This window comes from Rhincodon typus, chromosome 10 (genome assembly GCF_021869965.1).
Source record: "Rhincodon typus isolate 14 chromosome 10, sRhiTyp1.1, whole genome shotgun sequence".
NCBI lineage: Eukaryota > Metazoa > Chordata > Chondrichthyes > Orectolobiformes > Rhincodontidae > Rhincodon > Rhincodon typus.
The window spans coordinates 23,693,267-23,713,256 of NC_063341.1; the positions used below are offsets into that span (position 1 = coordinate 23,693,267).

The following is a 19,990-nucleotide window of genomic DNA, read 5'->3' on the forward strand; positions in this document are numbered from 1 at the left end:
AGACTCACAAACAGTGAAGGTGCAGCAATATTGTTCCAGTCAGGATGGTGTGTTGCTTGGAGGGAATTTTCTGGTCAATAGTAACCCCAGAATATTGATAATGGGGAAATTTAGCCACAGGTAATTGAATGCATTTAAATATCAATATCAAGATCATTCTCTCTTGTTGGAAATGGTCAGTAGCTGACATTTGTGCAGCATGCAGGTTACTTGCCATTGATCAGCTCAAGCCTGGATGTTGTCCATGTCTTTCTACAAACCGACATCAATTATTTTGATAACCGAGGAGTCACAAACGGTACTGAACACTGCACAATCACCAAACATTTCCACTTCTGATTTTATGATGAAAGAAGGCTCATTGATGAAGCAGCTGAAAATGGCTGGGCCTAGGACACAATCCTGAGGAACTTCCACAGAGATGTCCTGGGGCTGAGATAATCAACGTACAACAACTACATATATTTAGTGTTAGGTTTGACTCCAACCAGTGGATAGTTTTCTCCAACTCCCCATGACTCAAGTTTTGCTAGGGCTCCTTGAGACCACACTTGGTCAAATGTAGCTTTGACATCAAGGGCAGTCACTCTCACCTCACCTCTGACATTGAGTTCATTTATCCATTTTTTGAACCAAGGCTGTGATGTTGCCTGGAGCTGAGCAGTACTGGTGGACCCCAAACTGGAGCATCAGTAATCAGATTATTGCTACGCAAGTGCCTCTTGATAATGCTGTTGGTAAGCCATCCATCTCTTTGCTGATGATAGAGAGGAGACTAATGGGGTGGTAACCGGCCAGGCTGGGCTTACCTTGCTTTTTTTGACTTGAACTCACTTGGTTGAGTCAAGTAATAGTCTTCAGCCAAGTTGCCAGATGACACAATGTGAAAGATATTAGATTTTTGCAGGGTGAGGAACGAGGTAAAATGATCGCAACTGAATATTTGAACTTTAGTGGCATTGTTTCCCATGGTAGGACAAATTTAGTACTGGGTGGCAATTATTAAATCTTTTTTTAACACCACAACAAAATGTTGTAATTAAGCTCGATAGTAGAGTGGAACTATAGATCTGAATGTATTGAAGATAAATTTCCATTAATAATTATCTAACTATGCTCACAGAAAAGACATCCGCCTACCAGCAGAAGTTCAGTATTCACTAGCAGTGGAAGCGGAAGCACACAGACAAGCCAAAGCTAAGGTAAGGAATTGCTGGACTATCTACTGGAGATCATAAATTACCAAAGTTAATTCATCAATAATTGTGAATGCATAAATGAAGAAAAAAAAAATTGCAAACTAGGAATCTGAAGTTCCAAAGAAGGACCACTCGACTCAAAACATTAATTCTACTTTCTGTTCACAGAGCTATCACCCGGTTGTAGAGTTGTGTGCATACTTCCAACCCTCAGTCCCCATCTCAACCACATAACCTCCCACCATCCATACCGTTCCCGAACTCATTCATCCATCCACTTCTTTCTCACTGGTGTACTTATCCAACACTCCTTTGAATATATCTACACTACTCACTGACTACTCCTGTGGTAGAGAAATCCACATGCTTATCAAAGCAGATTTCCTACCATTTAGCTAAACTCTGATTTAAGCAAGCAATATGATTGTTTTTAGAGAAGGTAATGTTATAGAGTTACAATGGATTCAAATGAGAACATTTCAAACCACTTATACTGGGGAGGAAAGAAGTTGGGTAGTCACTGTGGACAATAAAAACTGCTTAAAGGATCTCACTTAATCACCCTTTGTTACCCTTTTTAACGTCTTGAAAAACTTTGCAGTAAGGTACAGTTCCTATTTCTACATCAGAGCCTTTCTTCATTTTGTAGATCCTACTATAGTCTCTACTCCTGGGAAAGTTCCTGTTTTGTTCTTTTCCAGATAAAAATACTTAATCTAATGTGTTTTTCCTCCTGAGTCTTTTGAACCTAGAACCAACTGCACATCTTCTACTCTCTTCTCTGAACCTCAAAACTGAAATTTCTAGAAGTTGTTTTCTCTTCTCATTGATCCCTGTCTTCCACTGTCTAGACTTATAAATTGCAAGTTGGTCATCATGTAATCACTGTGGTGAAGACATTCCACCTTACAAGACTTGGTCTTTGTGTCATCGTGGTAAAATGTGTTCAGCATGACCTGCTTTGGCATAGGAACCCCACTCCGGCATGGCAGTCTCCGCCAGAGTGGAAGACTGAACGAAGTAGGTCCCTTTGCTAGAAGCTAAGAAGGTGCACAATTCGCTGGCTTCTGCTTTCTTTGGTTCCCAGACCAGCTGAGCGTTTTCTTTTCTGCTAGTTTCTTGCAAAGCCCTTTCAAACAGTCAGCCTCTATAGATTATGGCTGTCAGCAATTGTTTCCTGGTGGTCATCGTCAGCAATCCTCGTACCTTGCTTGCAGGTAACAGAGGCATGCATTCCCAGGATGTCATGATCCAGTAGCTACTTCACTGTAGAGAAGGTCTTTGGGTGTACAGTTCTTATCCATCTGAAGAATGTGGACAAGCTGTGTAGATATCATTGAGTATATACTGATGGAATTGGTATGTTCCAGGACTTTTGAGGTGGTGAATTTTCCCTTCTAAGAGATACCAAGGATACATCTGAGATGGCACAGGTAGAGACTGTTTAACGTTATCTTTTGTTGAGCATATGTTGTTCAGGTCTCACCACTGGGGAGGGGCACGTTGCAGATGCAGGCTTAGTAGACTTGCAGTTTGTATTCGGAGTCAGGTTGCTGTTAACGAACAAAAAAAAAACAAATAACAATACAGCACAGGAACAGGCCATTTGGCCCTCCAAGTCTGTGACAATACACTTTGCCCTTCCATACTAAAGCTCTATTCACTTACAGGATCCATATCCCTCTATTCCCTTCCTATTCATGTATTCGTCCAGGTGCATCTTGAATGCTGCTATTGTGTCTGTTTCCACCACCTCCTCTGGCAATGCATTCCAGGCACTCACCACCCTTTGTGTGAAAAACTTGGTTTGCACATCTCTTTTAAACTTCCCTCTCGCACCTTGAACCTGTGTCCCCTAATAACTGACTCCACCACCCTGAGAAAAAGCCTCATACTTTCCACACTATGCCATTCACAATCTTATAAACTTTATCAAGGCGTCCCTCAACCTCCTGCATTCAAGTGAAAACAAACCCAGTTTGCCAAACTTTCTTCATAGCTAAAATCCCCTATACCGGGCAACATCCTGGTAAACCTTTTCTGTACCATCTCCGAAGCACCCATATTCTTCTGGTATGTGGTGACCAGAACTGTACGCAACATTCCAAGTGTGATCTAACTAAAGTTCTATAAAGCTGCAGCATAACTTGTCTATCCTTATACTCAATGCCCCTTCCGATGAAGGCAAGCATGCCATAAGCCTTTTTTTTAAACTACCTTATCTACATGCGCTGCCACCTTCAGTGATCTATGGACCTGTACAGCCAGATCGCTCCGCATATCAATGATTGCTATTGTCCATACTCTCCTACTCAGCTTGAATGTAACAGCTGCAGCCTTTGTTTTGCAGGTGTTGATTTCATCAGCAAGGGACAAATTGCTGGGGTTTGCAAAGTTTAGATATGTGAAGCTATCAACAACCTCCAGTTTTAATACATCAATGCTAATAGATGGTAGTACGGCAATTTCCTGGACCATGCCTTCAGTCTTCCTCATCCTCATGATCAGATGTGAGGGAGGCTGTCTGTTTGTCATTGAAGGTGTTCCTCAATATGGAATACTACGGCAACATCATCAGCATTTGGAAATTCTCTGATGAGGAGTTGGCGCATCTTTATATTAGATTTCTGGTGAAAAAGACTGAGCAGCTTCTGGTACACAAGTAGATATGCGAATGCATATGGCAGCAAAGATTAGAGTATGATAGAGTGTAGGTTCCTTTTTTTGGAAATACTCATTCATGGGATGTGGGTATCATTAGCTAAGCCAGCAATTTTAATCCATCATAAATTGTGGTATAAGCGCACCCACAGTGCTATTAGAAAGATAATTCCAGAATGTGTCCTATGATAGTGAGGGAATTACAAAATAATTCCAAGGCAGGGTAGTATGTGGGTTAGGGGAGGACTTGCAAGTGGTGGTGCTCCCATGCATTTGCTGTCTCAAACATTCAAGATGGTACAGTTCATGACTTTTGACAGTTGCACTCTACTATAAATGTTGCCCTATCATAACTGACCTCACCTGTCACGTCATGAAAACAGATCACACTAAGCATCCTTAGCAGAGAGCCAGTTTTCTCCAGCAGCTCAAGTAGATCATTTCTGCTCATATGGTCTTTTGCCTTGGTGGGATCAACAAAGGCAACGTTTACCATCTCCTTTGTTCACAGCATTTCTCGTACTGCTGTCAGACTGAGAATATTATGACAATTGTAGATTTTCCAGTTTTGAAACAACTTTGGTATTTGGACTAGCCATGATCTGGAGTCTAACAAGAGCAACACAAGCAAATGCATTTCCCAGCAAGCTCAGCAGGGAGATGGCATGATAGTTGTTGCAATCACTGTGGTCACCCTTGCTCTTGTACAGGGTGGCAATCTCTGTATCCGATAGACCTTGGGGCAGGACAGAGAAATTAAGCAGAAACTGCAGGATGGTTTCAGTTAGGATAGTATCAGAACCTAGAGCTTTGTTCATGACAAGAGAATCGACAGCTTTGGGTTCAAATAGCAGCTCGGCCATGACAAGCAGGCATTCTATGATGTCTAAAATTTCCTTGATGACAAGGTCGTCCCTACAGTATGAGTCAAGCTATTGTTCAACCCATTTCTCCAGTTTATCACAGTCAATGATGACCACTTCTTCCTTTTGTTTTTTATTGAACTATTTCTTTTGATGGTTCTGTTGCCTTTTGATCCTTTGGCCCAACAAGAACAAGAACACACTGACCCTTGGAGCATCCCACCCTGACCCATCCCCCTATAACCCACCTAAGCTACACATCCCTGAACATATGGGCAACTTAGCATGGCCAATCCACCTAGCCTGCACATCTTTGGACTGTGGGAGGAAACTGGAGCACCCGGAGGAAACCCACGCAGATAGGGGGAGAATGTATAAACTCCACACAGACAGTCGTCCAAGGATGGAATCAAACCCAGCTCTCTGGCTCTGTGAGGCAGCAGTGCTAACCACTGAGCCACCGTGCCATGTTTTCTGTATTGAAAGGCTGCAAGATATTCTGGCAACATTTTAATCTGCAGTCATTGGCACCTCACCTAGATATTCTGTTAGATATTTCTTTAGATGGTTGTTCATACATTCAGCGTTATCTCTCTCAGATCTCTTCCGTCATTAAGGAGAGTGGATCCTTGTTTCAATGACAGCTGATATTAAAAGACTGCAGACAAGTTTTTCCTTAGGGCCCCTTGACATGGATATTGCGAGGAAACTAAATAAGTGTTTTTAATCAATCTAAAAGTGCTGGGATAAGTAACAAAGATGCAATGGTAATGTTGCTAGCAAGTGGGAATAGAAGGAAAACTCAGCAATTTTCTTCTGTTGTATGAATCAGTGTTGGAATGTTTCTTTTCTTGTTTGCAGATTGACCAATTAATGAATTATCTTTCACTCTGAGTACTAAGGCAAGCATTTGTACCAAGCCTAATTCTCAAAACCTTGTAAATGAATTGCAGGTGATTGCAGCAGAAGCTGAGAAGGAAGCCTCGGAAGCCTTGAAAATTGCAGCAAATATTCTATCGGAATCCTCTGCTGCTATCCAGCTGCGCTACCTTCAGACACTGCACACACTGTCTGCTGAGAAAACTTCTCCCATCATCCTGCCTGTGCCCTTTGAACTCCTTAATGCCATGACAACTGTTACCCAGAAATCTTTAGTGGCCACTGCTGCAGCTGCTGCACAAGAATTGGAACAACCTCAACAACAGGAAAACAAGACTGACTCTCCAATGTTATAGTCCTGGAAAGTTGACAAAAATTGTATACTATTTCCTTCTGCTCGATGTGTAGGTCACCATACAGAAGTGCACAGGCAGCCACCAATATGTGGAAGAATAACCTGCAAATAAATCGAGTCATAACAATGTTTTATCACAAGTTGGCATCTTCTTCAGTTTTCCATCTAAGGGCAGTCAGACCCATAGCACCACAGCCTTAACCATAGTGAGGACAGGGTGGTATGTCCCGTATCCACTCCAGGGATTTGTTGGCACTAATCTGAACCACACCAGTTGTCCATCCAACTGGACCCCGTGGTGTTTGAGTGTCTGTGGCAACATGTGTATTGTAGTCTTGGAACCAGGGATACTGGTGGCAGTGACTCCAATTCCCTTTGCATTTTTTTTAAAATCACTATAAATTTTAGTTAATGAGGCTGATATCAGGCACGAAGGCACTATCTTATGAGGAGAGGGTGAGTAGGTTTGGCTTGTACTCATTGGAATTTAGAATAGGAAGTGATCTTATTGAAACATACAAGATTTTTAGTGGACTTGACAGGATAGATGGGAAAGATTGTTTCACCTTGTGGGAGAGTTTAGGATTGGAGGTCATAATCTCAGAATAAGATGTTGCACATTTAAGACAGAGATAAGGAGGAATTCCTTCTCTCAGGAGGTTACTAAATCTGCAGAACTCCTTACCACAGAAAACTGTTGAGGCTGGGTCATTAAGTTTATTCAAGGCTGAGATAGAATTTTATTTGGTTAGGGATTCAAGGGTTATAGACAAAAGGCTGGAAAGTTGAGGTTCAGGTTATCAAAACAGACTCAATAGGCTGAATGGCTTACTTCTGCTCCTATATCTTATGGTCTTAGAGAAAACAAATCACAAGATATATAAAAATAAAACAGAACTGTGAATCTGAAACAAAAACAATGTATTGGAGAAATTCAGCAGGTGTGGCAGCATCTGCAGAGAAACAGAGTTAGTTAACGAAGGGTCACTGGACTCAAAACGTTAACTCTGTTCCTCTCTCTACAAATGCTGCCAGACCTGCTCAATTTCAGCCAAATTATGCAAACGTAGAGTTTACACAAAACGCAATGCAAGCAGTAGGTTCTGGCAGGTACAATTGAATGAGCAGTCCAGGATCTCATAGACGATTGTGAAATTTGTATTAATCATGGGCCTATACAGCTTGAAGTGCTAATACCAACCTCTTTCCCTACCAGGCAGTGGGGATGAGTGTGAACAGATTAATTAATTTTTGATGGGATTATTTCAGTAGGGTGGAATAAGGTGAAAAAGTTACATACCACAACTACAGAATGTAACAGGGACTCCAACAGCTTGTGTTCGTGTCAGATTCAGAGTGTTCGGGGCTCAAGTTCGAGAGCAAGATCATATAGGAATTTTGCAAGGAACAGTGGCATTGCCAAGTGCTACACACCCACCATCACCCAGAAGGTAATGGACAGGTGGAATGATTCAACCAACGTGTCTGCCTGTGGAACATGACTCCTGAGTAGAAATGCAACAGGTTTGAGTACCTTTCAGATCTGGTTGATGCACATAATACCCCACTCAGGATGTTCTTCAAACTCTCTCTTCTCTGGACAAGACCCAGTTCTTCCCATGGACCATCACCTTGGGCACACCACACCTAATAGACATGGCCAGGTCAATGAGTGGATTGGCAAGTTTCACAAATGACTAAGCCAGGCATTCAAGATGGTATCCAAGAGGACCAAGAGAGAATGACTGAGATGAAAAACACTGAATGATTGCAAGGCCGACAGCACTGACCAAGTCAGCCACGGGTTTTCTTCTGAAATCGTCAGAATAAGATAACGGATGTCTGGGACCGTCAGTCCATAGAATCAAGTAGCTGGATACAGGTGGTCACACCAAGTTTTTGAACTGTTCGTTGGACAGCAGCCTTGGAAAATGGTTCACAGAAGGAAGTTGTTTGAAGCTGAAAGTCTGTTGGATATTGTGGAAGCAAGCAGCTCACTCAGCAGCATGTGGATTATGAAGTATTGGTATCCAACAGTTCAAATGAAGTGGAGTCAGATACTGATAAGGAATCCTGGAGTGTCTCTCTGTGTGTTGTGAATCCAGGGAGAGTGTTTATTGTGAGGAAGCTTACTCCACTTTTCAGGCAGAAACTTAATTAATAAGCATTGCCAATCATTCAGCTCTTAGAGCCATGACCAAGCTGGACCATAACAACGGGTGATCTGCCACAAAGTATGGCTCCCTCAGAAAGTGTAAACCCAAATGATAAGAGCTGGGGCAATATCCAGCATTTGCTTTCAATATCCAGCATGTGCTTGAGAGGTCCTCTCAAGCAAATGCTGGATATTGCTCCAGCTCTTATCATTTGTTCACATTGGTGATACAAAAACAGAATGCAGCCAATGTGGACCCAGACATTCTAGCCATCATGGCACAATCAAACCAGCTGATCACACAACTGCTTAGTAAACAGTCACTATGTGCTATATATAGTTGTTGAGGTGGCAAGTTGCAACCAGCTAAGTGTGTAACAGGGTCTCTAACAGCAGGCAGTGATGGTGAGGAAGGGCACTGGACAGAGAAGATTGAGCTCGTTAGCAGACCCTTTCTCGATAAAAGGCTCTCTTTGTCAGAGACAAACATCACAGAGAGAAGGAGACAGACAGGCAAAGGATTCTTCAACCAGACATGGACTTGTGAGGGAGAACAGCTTTTTGCCTCAAAAGGAGTAAGACATAACATTGAGATCTCCCTCTCTAGTTTTGTAATAATGTCTATCATTGCCAATGCAACTTGTACTTAGTTGTTATCATGCAATGAACTACATTTTGTTTAAGACAAGAGTCTTTTCTCTTTGGCTACTAACTTTTTTTCTCTATCGTACTAGACCAACAAGCCCCCTAGGACCCTACCAGAAAAAGAAGATGATTTCAGCAAATCTCTTTCACAAAGCTAAACTGTGATAAGGGACCATCATAACAGCTTACATCTTAGTTTTAGACAAGAATAATGGATTCTTGAAATCCATTATTGACTTTGAAAGGATAGAATGTATTTAGAATTTACACCTAGAAGTTCATGTATTTGCTTTATGTTCTGATTACATCTCATGCAAATTGAGTAAATTTATATATGTGTTCTATGCACATCTCTGCAATATACCAAAATTTAATTGACCATTTAAGTCCATCTATCAAAGCTTGCATTCTTACAATGCCTCCATGCTAAATGTCATAATTCACTGGGGCAATGCTCTGGAAATCAAGTCCTACTCTTCCTAGAATTGTCACAAATACGTAACATTAGACAAATTGTCCAAATCCTCCAATTTACGTGACTGATGAACTCATGTTAAAAGGAAACACTTACCAGTTTTCTGTACTGACCAAGAAACAGACTGTCGATTACAAACTAGTCTTTAACACTGGCAATAAGGAAACATTAATTGCTAACTATAACTCGATTACTTAAACTCTATCATTTTTAAATTCCCCCCTTCACAAACATAAAGGCACACAAAGATAGAAAAGACGTGGACATTGGAGGTGGTAAAAAGAAAAAAAAAAACAGGGAAAAACAGTTCAATAGCACCACACTAGGCCACTGAAGTCAATGAATTGTTTGCTTTCGGTTTCTTCCAATTCTTTGTCATTCTTTGCTGTTGAGATGAGGTCATTTCCACAGATGCAGTTTCCCATTCACTAGTTGAATATTAGCCTTTCAGTATCTCTAAAGGTGACTTTGTTTTTCCTTTATCATAATGGGATTTGCAGAGAAAGGTGGATAGTCCCCTCATTGAGAACTATTTGTCTCTGTGCTGTCTACATTGCTCTCACTGTTGCAGGAAAAGGCAAGTCACAATGTGTTCCTTCTCTGCAGAATTGCCTTGGTTTAAAGCAGTAGTTATTTTTTATAGTCCAAGGTCCAAAAGTAAATTAAAAAATGCAGTCCAAAGAACATCTTGCATTTATTTCATAGCTTTAACATAATAAAGCATCTCAAACTAAGTCATAGGAGTGTAAGCAAGCAGAAGGAAACATTTGGGCAAGTAGAATCATAGAATCCCTACAGTGGGGAGAGGGGTCATTCGGCCCCTCAAGTGCACATGGACCCTCCAGAGACCATCCCGCCCAGACCCAGGCCCCTACCCTATCCCTATAACCCCACATTTACCATGGCCAACCCACCTAGCCTGCACAGCCCTGGACACCATAATCAATTGACCATGTCCAATCCACCTAACCTGCACATTCAGACTGAGAGAGAAACCGGAGCACACAGAGGAAACCCACACTGGTGCGGCGGGAAATGTGCCCGAGGGTGGAATTGAACCCAGGTTCCTGGCATTGAGAGGCAGTAGCGCTAACCAGTGAGCCACTGTGTCGCACTAGAGGGTGGCTAAACTCTTGAATAGAGAGGTCGTTTTGAAGGAAACCATAAAACAAAAAGAGATGGAGAAGTGAACAAGCTTGGAGACAGAAATTTCACTGCTTAGAACCTGTAAAGTCAAAGGCATAGGTCCAGATGATGGGATGAGTTGATATTATGGTGGTTTAAAAGGGCTGGGAAGAATACCCAGTTGAGCATATTTTTAACAGACCTACACTGTATTTTCAGTTCCTTAGTTTGCACTTTCACATTGCATGAGTTACACTAAGAATGGATTAGCTTATACAAATGTCTGCTTTTAACTATAATGCCCAAGAACTCCTGAATTACCGCTTCCCAAATTATGCTTCATCTCGATGAACTGAAATCAAATAGAGCAAATTCATTGCAAACCTTTAAGTGTAAGTGAATTGCGTCCATTACTATATTACACTTAACATCCACAAACAATTATATCAGTTCAATAAGAGGTAGTAGGAACTGCAGATGCTGGAGAATCCGAGACAACAAGGTGCAGGGCTGGATGAACACAGCAGGCCAAGCAGCATCATTAGTTCAATAGTTCCTTTGCTCGAACTGTTTCCTGCACACAAAACTGGCCACAGCTCCAGGTTGGAAAGGCAAGTTCAAGCATATTACACTGATTGTTTAAATGACCGCAGGTGACTGCGCACCAGTATGTGAGTACAATGTGAGAACAGAGAGAAAAAGTGTTGCTTACCTTTGGTCTCCAGCTTTGTTCTGAAGGAAACCTAGTTTCACCTACCTTTTATATGGCAGCTTTGTTCCTGGAGGCCCATTGCCTCCGGTCCAGACATGAACTGATTATGTTCGATTACACTGATTCATGAGAGATTTTATATTCACAATCATTTTAATGTTCATTGTGCATTGATGTATCAGAGAGGTGAGTAATATCCAGAACAGAAAGGGGACTAAATCATTTTCTCTCATTCTAGAGAAAAACAGGAGGTATGAATACAAGCTTTTGCCAAACATTGCCAGAATTCCCAAAGGACCAAAGTGCTATCAACTGCATGTGGTCCCCATATATTAACAAGATGCAGCACCTCAAGGACAAGGGCTATCTCTCAGTTAACGTGCTGTTGGTGTGAGACAAGCCACAGAAGATCCTGTTGTTCAATGCACACTATTCTGGTATCAGCCCAGTTGCAATCATCTTGTAAATGGTGTGGGCATCCACCAAAAATATGTAAAATTCATCAGGATAGAGGGCAGGTTCACAGGTGCATTCATATCATGGGCTGGAGGTACTTCTGCCATGACAAAGGTTACTTCCCAATTGGTCTTTTCCAAAATTTTTGGCCCTTAGCATTTTAAGATCTGTTAAAAAAAAGCAATTCCTTTATTTCAAATCAACAGTGTTTAATACTGATTTGATTCCTTTGTGAGAAAACTGCTTGTAATGCTTTCTTGACCACAAAAGTCAAAGTTGGAATATATTTTCTCTTATAGCAGGACTTCAACTTCAAAGCAAATTAGCTGACTGACATTTAAAACATGTATCATTAGTAAAGAAAACACAACATAGAATTGTGAAAAAAAATCATTTTTATGTAAAGATATATGATGATGTCAAAACATTAAGCAATTAGCATCATTTTTTAGGTTTAGTTTTGCTACTTTTGCTGCTTTTTGTTTTGGCTGATACTGGTGTTGCAACCTTCACAACAGATCGAGCAGATACAGTTCTGGTTGGCAATGAACCTAAAAGAAAAAGGAATTATTATTAAACATACCATCACTGAAAAATTTAACAAAGTACATAAAACTTTTATATGATAATGCAGAACGTGAAAGCAAGTTGACAACCCATTTCATACTCTGCCCAATTTTCATTTCAGAGTGAGTAAGAATATTATTTATCAAGTTCTGTTGGGTAGAAGGTTCTCCAGCCGTAGGCAGAATTGAATGGTGGTGGTCAGAAATAGTTGTGGCAAATTTTGAAGCCTGGAATTCAGTGCCAAACATGCAGTTAGCTATCTGTTATCATAGTTTCCATTTCTTTAAAGTTGAAAGCATTAACAGCCACTCAAAGTTGGTATTTTTCAGTCTCATCAATGTCACAGAGTATAATGACCACAGGTGGAACTCAACAAGTTCCTGACCAGTCCAAATAGAGGAGGCCTCGCAATGTCAGTAAATTGGTCAGCTTAGCCAACGTCAGCATGCCCAAGTTTTTACTTTCTTTGTGTGGGGGTGGGGAGGAGCCATTGTGCAGGATGTGGGCAGCACTTTCAGCAAGGTGGTCCTTGCCATTGTAATTTGCCTTCCACCACTAATTCTGTCCTCAACTTGCCCCATCTCTGAGTTAATTAGAGGGAGTTGGGAAGCCAGCAGATTTCTTGCTAATTCTACAAACCCCATCTCTCAGCCCACATCTGGGTTGCAGAATCAAATTCCACTTCATAGGTGTAACATGTTAAAACAATATCTTGATCTCCCCTCTATGTTTTGCAATGCATAAACTTCTAATCTGGAAAAGAATATCAATACATCATAAAAATTGCAATCAGTTCGAGTATCAAATGTTTTAGCTCAATCTTCAAGAATAGTCATAGTTTTTCAATTCCTGACAAATGTTACTCAATGTTCTTCACTTCCTGGATCAGTGTGAATTTTCTTTGTCCTGCTCATATCTTCTAATATATGTCAATACTTTTTAAACCATTTAAAACAAATTTGGAAACCTAGATTAAAAGGTCTTGGCCATAATGCATGACACTCCAGGAGGAAATTAGGAGGAAACGTGACAAATCAAATACTTCTGTTTATCAAATGTTAAAATGTTGACAGAAGGGAAGCTGAGATAGGTGAGAAATTCTTAAGTTTTAAAGTCCTGGGAAAGAACGGCAGTGTCAATGTAGTGTGGAGCTGGAGGAACACAGCAGGTCTGGCAGCATCAGAGGAGCACGAGAGTCAATGTTTCAGGTCAGAGTCAGGCAGCATCAGAGGAGCACGAGAGTCGATGTTTCGGGTCAGGACTCTTCATCAGGACTCTTACCTGCTGTGATCCTCCAGCTCCACACTGTATTGACTCTGACTCCAGCATCCGCAGTTCTTGCTATCTCCAAGAATGGTAGTGTGACAAGTCTTGGAATTTATCAGCTTTCTAAGTTTCTTTCTATTTTTTCAGCTTGTTTCTCCAGGACATGGCATTAAACCTGTTGTTCTTTCTTTCTTGAGTCAACCAAGCTTCATTTGCCACTGCTTACATTTTACAACAAAAGCCTAAATCTTTGCAACCTTGTAACTTGTGAAACCCATAGCTAAAAGTCCAATAGCCATAAAAACACCAAGAACAATTAAGGAAGTAGGAGAGATGAGAAATATCAAACGCAGCATCCAGGAGATACTTTGTTTTCTATCACTTTCAATCATCCATTCTTGGCTTTAATAAAAGCTAATGCATATCTACACAGTGTCACATACCCCACGTCTCGAACAACATTAAAGTGTGTCCTAGGGTAAAGACAATTGCGTCAAATAACGACCAGCATTTAAATTAATCATGCTACTGTTAAAATGTGCTTAAATTCTTATCAGTTACATTTGAATTCCACTCAACTGATGTAAGAAAAGTTGCTCAACAATTAACCAAATGCCACCAAAACAAATTATGTAATTTTGTTTTCTTTCCAAAACTATCATGTGCCAAATGACAAGTTCCATAAACTGATCAAAGCTTGAAATTTTCTTGATCCTTTGAATAAGCCAATTATTTCCTCATGTTCACAAAATTTATATCTAAAAATTAATTTACATAAATTACATAATCTTGAGAAAACTCTAAACTTACTCATAAAGGTTATCCATTATATATTAGAAATGCTGCAACATTCTTCTTTGCAGGTCTGCCCTTCATTATGCAGCCCAGGATGAGAGTTCTGCTCTGTTCCCAGAGCTTGAATTCTTTATTGAAACCTGTTGATAAGTTCTGAGAGTATGAGAGAAGTGCATCACAGGAGTTGTAGCTTTCACCTCTCCCTTGGAATGATTACAGCCAGAGTGATCATAGCCCACATGATTTAACAACCAGGTGAAATATTTGCAATAACAGTGAAGAAAGGAGATAAAAGTAAACAAATATAAATATAGTAATTTGCCCAGCACTTTAGGAAGTTAAAGTCACTGAATCGGTCTGATATTTGTGTTGAGACAAGACAAAGCATATTCATGAGATTATTTGGCATCACAACTAAAATCAATCTTTATAACCAAATCAATCGATGAATCCCAATCTATCGAATAAGAAACTGGATACGATGGTAGGAATAAAAACTTTCTGTTGTAATGATCCATCAAGGACAACCCCAGCAAGAACAGTAATCCACTGAGAGAAGTTAAACGAGAGAAGAAATAAAATTTGAAGAACAGCAAATGCAATGCCCTGTAGGCAGTCGAACAAGCATATATATTTTCAAATGTAAGTCACTGGGAGAATAGAGTTTGTGGTTTACAGCAAAGAGGAAATAATTATATGTATGTTAAACATATTTTCTAAAATGAAAGGGGAATAGTTTTGCAATAGATTTGTGATGCTGGTTTGTTTCAGTATCATCAACATGCAGTAGTCTTATCTTATTTCCATCACATGTCGCTTTACAACAGTAAGTTTGATACATCACAGCAATGGCAAAAACTTCATGCTGACCAGGTTGAGCAAGTAGAAACCATGCTCCAGATCCAGTTACCATGGAAAATTTTTCAATTCTATCAGAGATGCTATATGTTTTTGAAATTTTAACCATATATAAAGGGCTCAAAAGAACATAGATTGTTTTAGGTGAAATTACTAGCTATCGCATATTACCTTTGAAGACTCAATCCTTCTTCACCCATTGACTTTCTCGGCATCATTACTATACATGATCCAAAATAGAACTCCCAAATCACCTCTAATTATGTTACAGACCCCAAAAAATATTTTTCTTTTTACCTAAGCTCTAAGCGTTTAAGTACTCAATCAAGAAATGGACATGCAGGTAAGATAATGTGCACTTTCGCATATGTGGAACAACACCCAGCAGTCAATATATTCAGAAAAAGAGATAATAAAGGGAGAAGCTTTAACAAAAAAGACAAATTCGTTGAAGAATTCCAGGATGCAGATTATAATAAATAACAGATATTGCAAAGCATATTGCTTCTCAATATCAATGTAATATCATGCAGTTATGCAATGTAATTTCAAAAGACTGCACCTTCAGATGAATAAAACCCCATGCTTTTAGTCTGCCAAATGGAAGCCAGGCATCCTCTTTTTGGGGAAAAGAAAACCAGAAGGATTATCATAAACTTACTGTTCAAATTTATCCCGCAGGAGTTGACCTACAGCAATATCAGAAATTCTCTCCTCTCTTCATGAGTCTGCTTAAAGCCATAGTTGATGCAAAATCAAAGGAAATAAGGAAAGGCAATGATATATTAACCAACTGCATCTTGAAATGCAGAGACAATTCCCAACTTTGCAGATGACACGAAGCTTGGAAGTAGTGTAAACTGTGACAGTATGGAACTCCAAAAGGACATGGACAAGTTGGTGGAATGGGCAGATAGGTGGTAGATGCGGTGCAATGAAGAGAAGTGTGAGGTAATGCACTTTAATTAGAAGAACATTGAAAGACAATACAAAATCGCTAGTACAATTCTAAAGGGCATTCAAGAGGAGAGGGGCCTGGGTGTATATGTGCACAGATTATTGAAGGTGGCAGGACAGGTGGAGTGAGCAGTAAAAAAAGCATACAATGTTTTTTGCTTTATTAGTAGAGGCATGATGTCCAAGAGCAAGGAGGTGATGGTGAACATGTATAAGACACTTATATAGCAGTATAGCACAGAAACAGGCCCTTCAGCCCACCATGCCGGTGCTAACCACGATGCCATTCCAAACAAATCTCATCTGCCTGCACATGATCCATATTCCTTTATTCCCTGCCTGTTCATGTGTCTGTCTAATCACCTCATAAACATTGCTGTCATATCTGCTTCTACCACGTTGCTGGCAGCACGTTCCAAGCACCTAGCATCTTCTGTGTAAAAAACATTTCCTCACATCTCCTTTAAACATGTCCCCTCTCACCTTAAATTGATGTCCCCTAATAGTTGACATTTCTACCCTGAGAAAAAGACTCCAACTATCCACCTTATCCATACCTCTCATAATTTTGTACACTTCTATCAGGTTGCCCTTCACCTTTGACACTCTACCAAAGTCAATCCAAGCTTGTCCAACCTCTCCTAATAGCAAATACACTTCAATCCAGGAAACAGCCTGGTAAACCTCTTTTGCACCGTCCCCAAGGCCTCCGCATCCTTCCTATAGTGTGGCAACCAGAACTACATACAATACTCCAAATGTGGCCTAAATTAACGTCTTATACGGCTACAACATGACTTGTCGACTTTTACACTCAGTTTCTTGACTAGAAGGCAAGCAAGCTATAAGCCTTCTTTACTGCTTTATCCAATTGGGCTGCCACTTTCAAGGAGCTGTGGACATGGGAGCCCAAGATCCCTCTGTAATTCAATGCTCCTAAGAGTCTTGCCATTTACTATATACTTTTCTCTTGCATTTGACCTTCCAAAATGCATCACCTCATATTTTCCATGTTAAACTCCATCTGCCATCTCTCCGCCCAACCTTTCAACTGATCTATGTCGTGTTGTATTCTTTGATGACCTTTCTCACTAACTACAACTGCAAGAACTTCAGCGTCGTCTGCAAACTTACTAATCATACCACCTACATTTTCATCCAAATCATTTATATATATTACAAACAACAGAGGCCCCTGCACTGATCCTTGCAGAACTGATCACAGAACTTCAGTGAGAAAAACACCCCTCTACATCTACCCTGTGTCTTTTATGACTAAGCTAATTTTGCATCCAGCTTACCAACTCATCATGGAATTGTTAGGCCTCAGCTGGCATCACATTGTAGGAAAGATGGGAACATATTGGGGAGAGCAGAAGTGATTTATGATAATGGTTCCAGGAATGAAAAACTTCAGCTATGGAGGTAGATTGAAGAAGTTTGGACTGCTCTCTCCAAAGGGAAGAAAGCTGAGAGATCTGATTGAGGTCTGGACAGAATAAATGAAGCTGTTTCCGCTTGTAAAAGAAATAAGAACAAGGAGGCTTAGGTTTAAAGGGATATACAAATAAAGCAAGAATGATGTGAGAAAAATTATTTTCACATAGCAAGTTGTTTGGGTTTGGAACGCACTGCTTGGAAAGGTGGTGGAGGCAGGTTCAATTATGGCACTCAAGAGGGCATTGGATAGTCTTTTGGATAGTAATGGTGCACCAAGGTATGGAGAAAAGACAGGAGTTTGGTACTAGATAATAGAACTGGGCTAAATAATAGACATGGTGCAGGCACAATAGAATGAATGGCCTCCTGCTGCATAGTAATAATTGTTTTATTCACAACATTTATAAAGGAAACGAAAATTGGAAACATTAAATAATGGCTGACTCTGTGGAAATAACTTTGAAAAAATCCACTTGAGTCACATATGGTTAACAGTCTATGCTTGTGGCTTTTACAAAATCAGGGCTTAATTTTCAGACTCTACTGAGGTCGAGAACAGAGACTGGTAGAGTTCTGAAAATACCTGTGTTGGCCAATGTGTCAACTTCTAAACCTTGCTTCTGCCACCACCAGTTGAAGGGAACGTGGGACACTTTCCATAGATTCATAGAATCCCGAAGGGTGTGAAAACAGGCCGGTCGGCCGACCGAACAAGTCCACAGCGACTCTCCGAAGAGCATCCCACCCAATCACATCCCCCTATCCTATCCATATAAACCTGCATTTCCCACGGCTAATGTACCCAATCTACATATCCCTAAATACTGTCGGTAATTTAGCATGACCAATGGCAATCCACCTAACCTGCACATCGTTGGACTGTGGACAGCACCCGGCAGAAACCCATGCAGACGCGAGGAGAATATGCAAACTTCACACCAACAGGTACCTGAGGGGGGAATCAAACGTGGGTCCCTGGCGCTGTGAGGCAGCAGTGTTAACCGCTAGGCCACTGTGCCGCCCTACTGATCCCACTCATCTCCCATTGAGGCCAATTAAAAGATCATGAAAAAGAGGTATGGCAGTGGGAGGGGAATGAAGAGCAGAAATTTCAAAGGGAACATGTGTTTCAGGAAGTATCTATTTCAGATCAATTGATAGGAAGTTGATGAAATCATAGCTTCCCTATGGGAATCACCTTAGCCTCATTAAGAGAGTCACATCATGGCAAAGAAGGGCTTTCTATTTGCAAACATGATGCCCTTGAACCAGTCACGGACCTTAGCAACATCTCAGAGATAATAACGTACCACTCCAAGTTGCAGATAATTGATGTTCTCTTTACCAAAGATAGAAAATAAATTCATTTCACAACAGATGCAGATTCACAAGGATAGAAATGGATTGAAAACAGAAAGTGCTGGAAAAACTCAACAGGCCTGACAGTATCTGTGGAGAGAGAAATAGAGTTAGTGTTTCAAGTCCAATATGACTCTTCTTTCACTGAATCCTCCACTCAGCCACCTTAACTTCTTGCAAGGTGTAGAGCTGGATGAACACAGCAGGCCAAGCAGCATCATAGGAGCAGGAAGGCTGACGTTTCGGGCCTAGACCCTTCTTCAGAAATGGGGGAGGGGAAGGGGGTTCTGAAATAAATAGGGAGAGAGGGGGAGGCGGATAGAAGATGGATAGAGGAGAAGATAGGTGGAGAAGAAACAGACAGGTCAAAGAGGCGGGAATGGACCCAGTAAAGGTGAGTGTAGGTGGGGAGGTAGGGAGGAGATAGGTCAGTCCAGGGAGGACGGACAGGTCAAGGGAGCGGGATGAGATTAGTAGGTAGGAGATGGGGGTGCGGCTTGAGGTGGGAGGAGGGGATAGGTGGGAGGAAGAACAGGTTAGGGAAGTGAGGACGAGCTGAGCTGGTTTTGGGATGCGGTAGGGGGAGGGGAGATTTTGAAGCTTGTGAAATCCACATTGATACCATTGGGCTGCAGGGTTCCCAAGCGGAATAGGAGTTGCTGTTCCTGCAACCTTTGGGTGGCGTCGTTGTGGCACTGCAGGAGGCCCAGGATGGACATGTCGTCTGAGGAATGGGAGGGGGAGTTGAAATGGTTCGCGAATGGGAGGTGCAGTTGTTTATTGCGAACCGAGCATAGGTGTTCTGCAAAGCGGTCCCCGAGCCTCCGCTTGGTTTCCCTGATGTAGAGGAGGCCACAACGGGTACAGCGGATGCAGTATACCACATCAGCAGATGTGCTGGTGAACATCTGCTTGATGTGGAAAGTCTTCTCGAGGCCTGGGATGGGGGTGAGGGAGGAGGTGTGGGGGCAGATGTAGCACTTCCTGCGGTTTCAGGGAAAAGTGCTGGGTGTGGTGGGGCTGGAGGAGAGTGTGGAGCAGACAAGGGAATCACGGAGAGAGTGGTCCCTCCGGAAAGCAGATAAGGGTGGGGAGGGAAAAATGTCTTTGGTGGTGGGGTCGGATTGCAGATGGCGGAAGTGTCGGAGGATGACGCGTTGGATCCGGAGGTTGGTGGGGTGGTACGTGAGGACGAGGGGGATTCTTTTTTGGTTGTTATTGCG

General features: G+C 41.4%; 1 protein-coding gene across 1 annotated transcript in view; it reads left to right on the forward strand.

The window, feature by feature from the left end:
- The window catches only part of LOC109927026 (NPHS2 stomatin family member, podocin), a 30,377-nt gene extending 24,291 nt beyond the window's left edge, over positions 1-6,086 (forward strand). Inside the window, exons 7-8 of the mRNA XM_020526920.2 lie at positions 1,124-1,202; positions 5,677-6,086. Of these exons, the coding sequence (XP_020382509.2) occupies positions 1,124-1,202; positions 5,677-5,958 (361 nt within the window). The 3' untranslated portion in view covers positions 5,959-6,086. The remainder of the gene's footprint in view (positions 1-1,123; positions 1,203-5,676) is intronic.
- Positions 6,087-19,990: the final 13,904 nt, after the last annotated feature.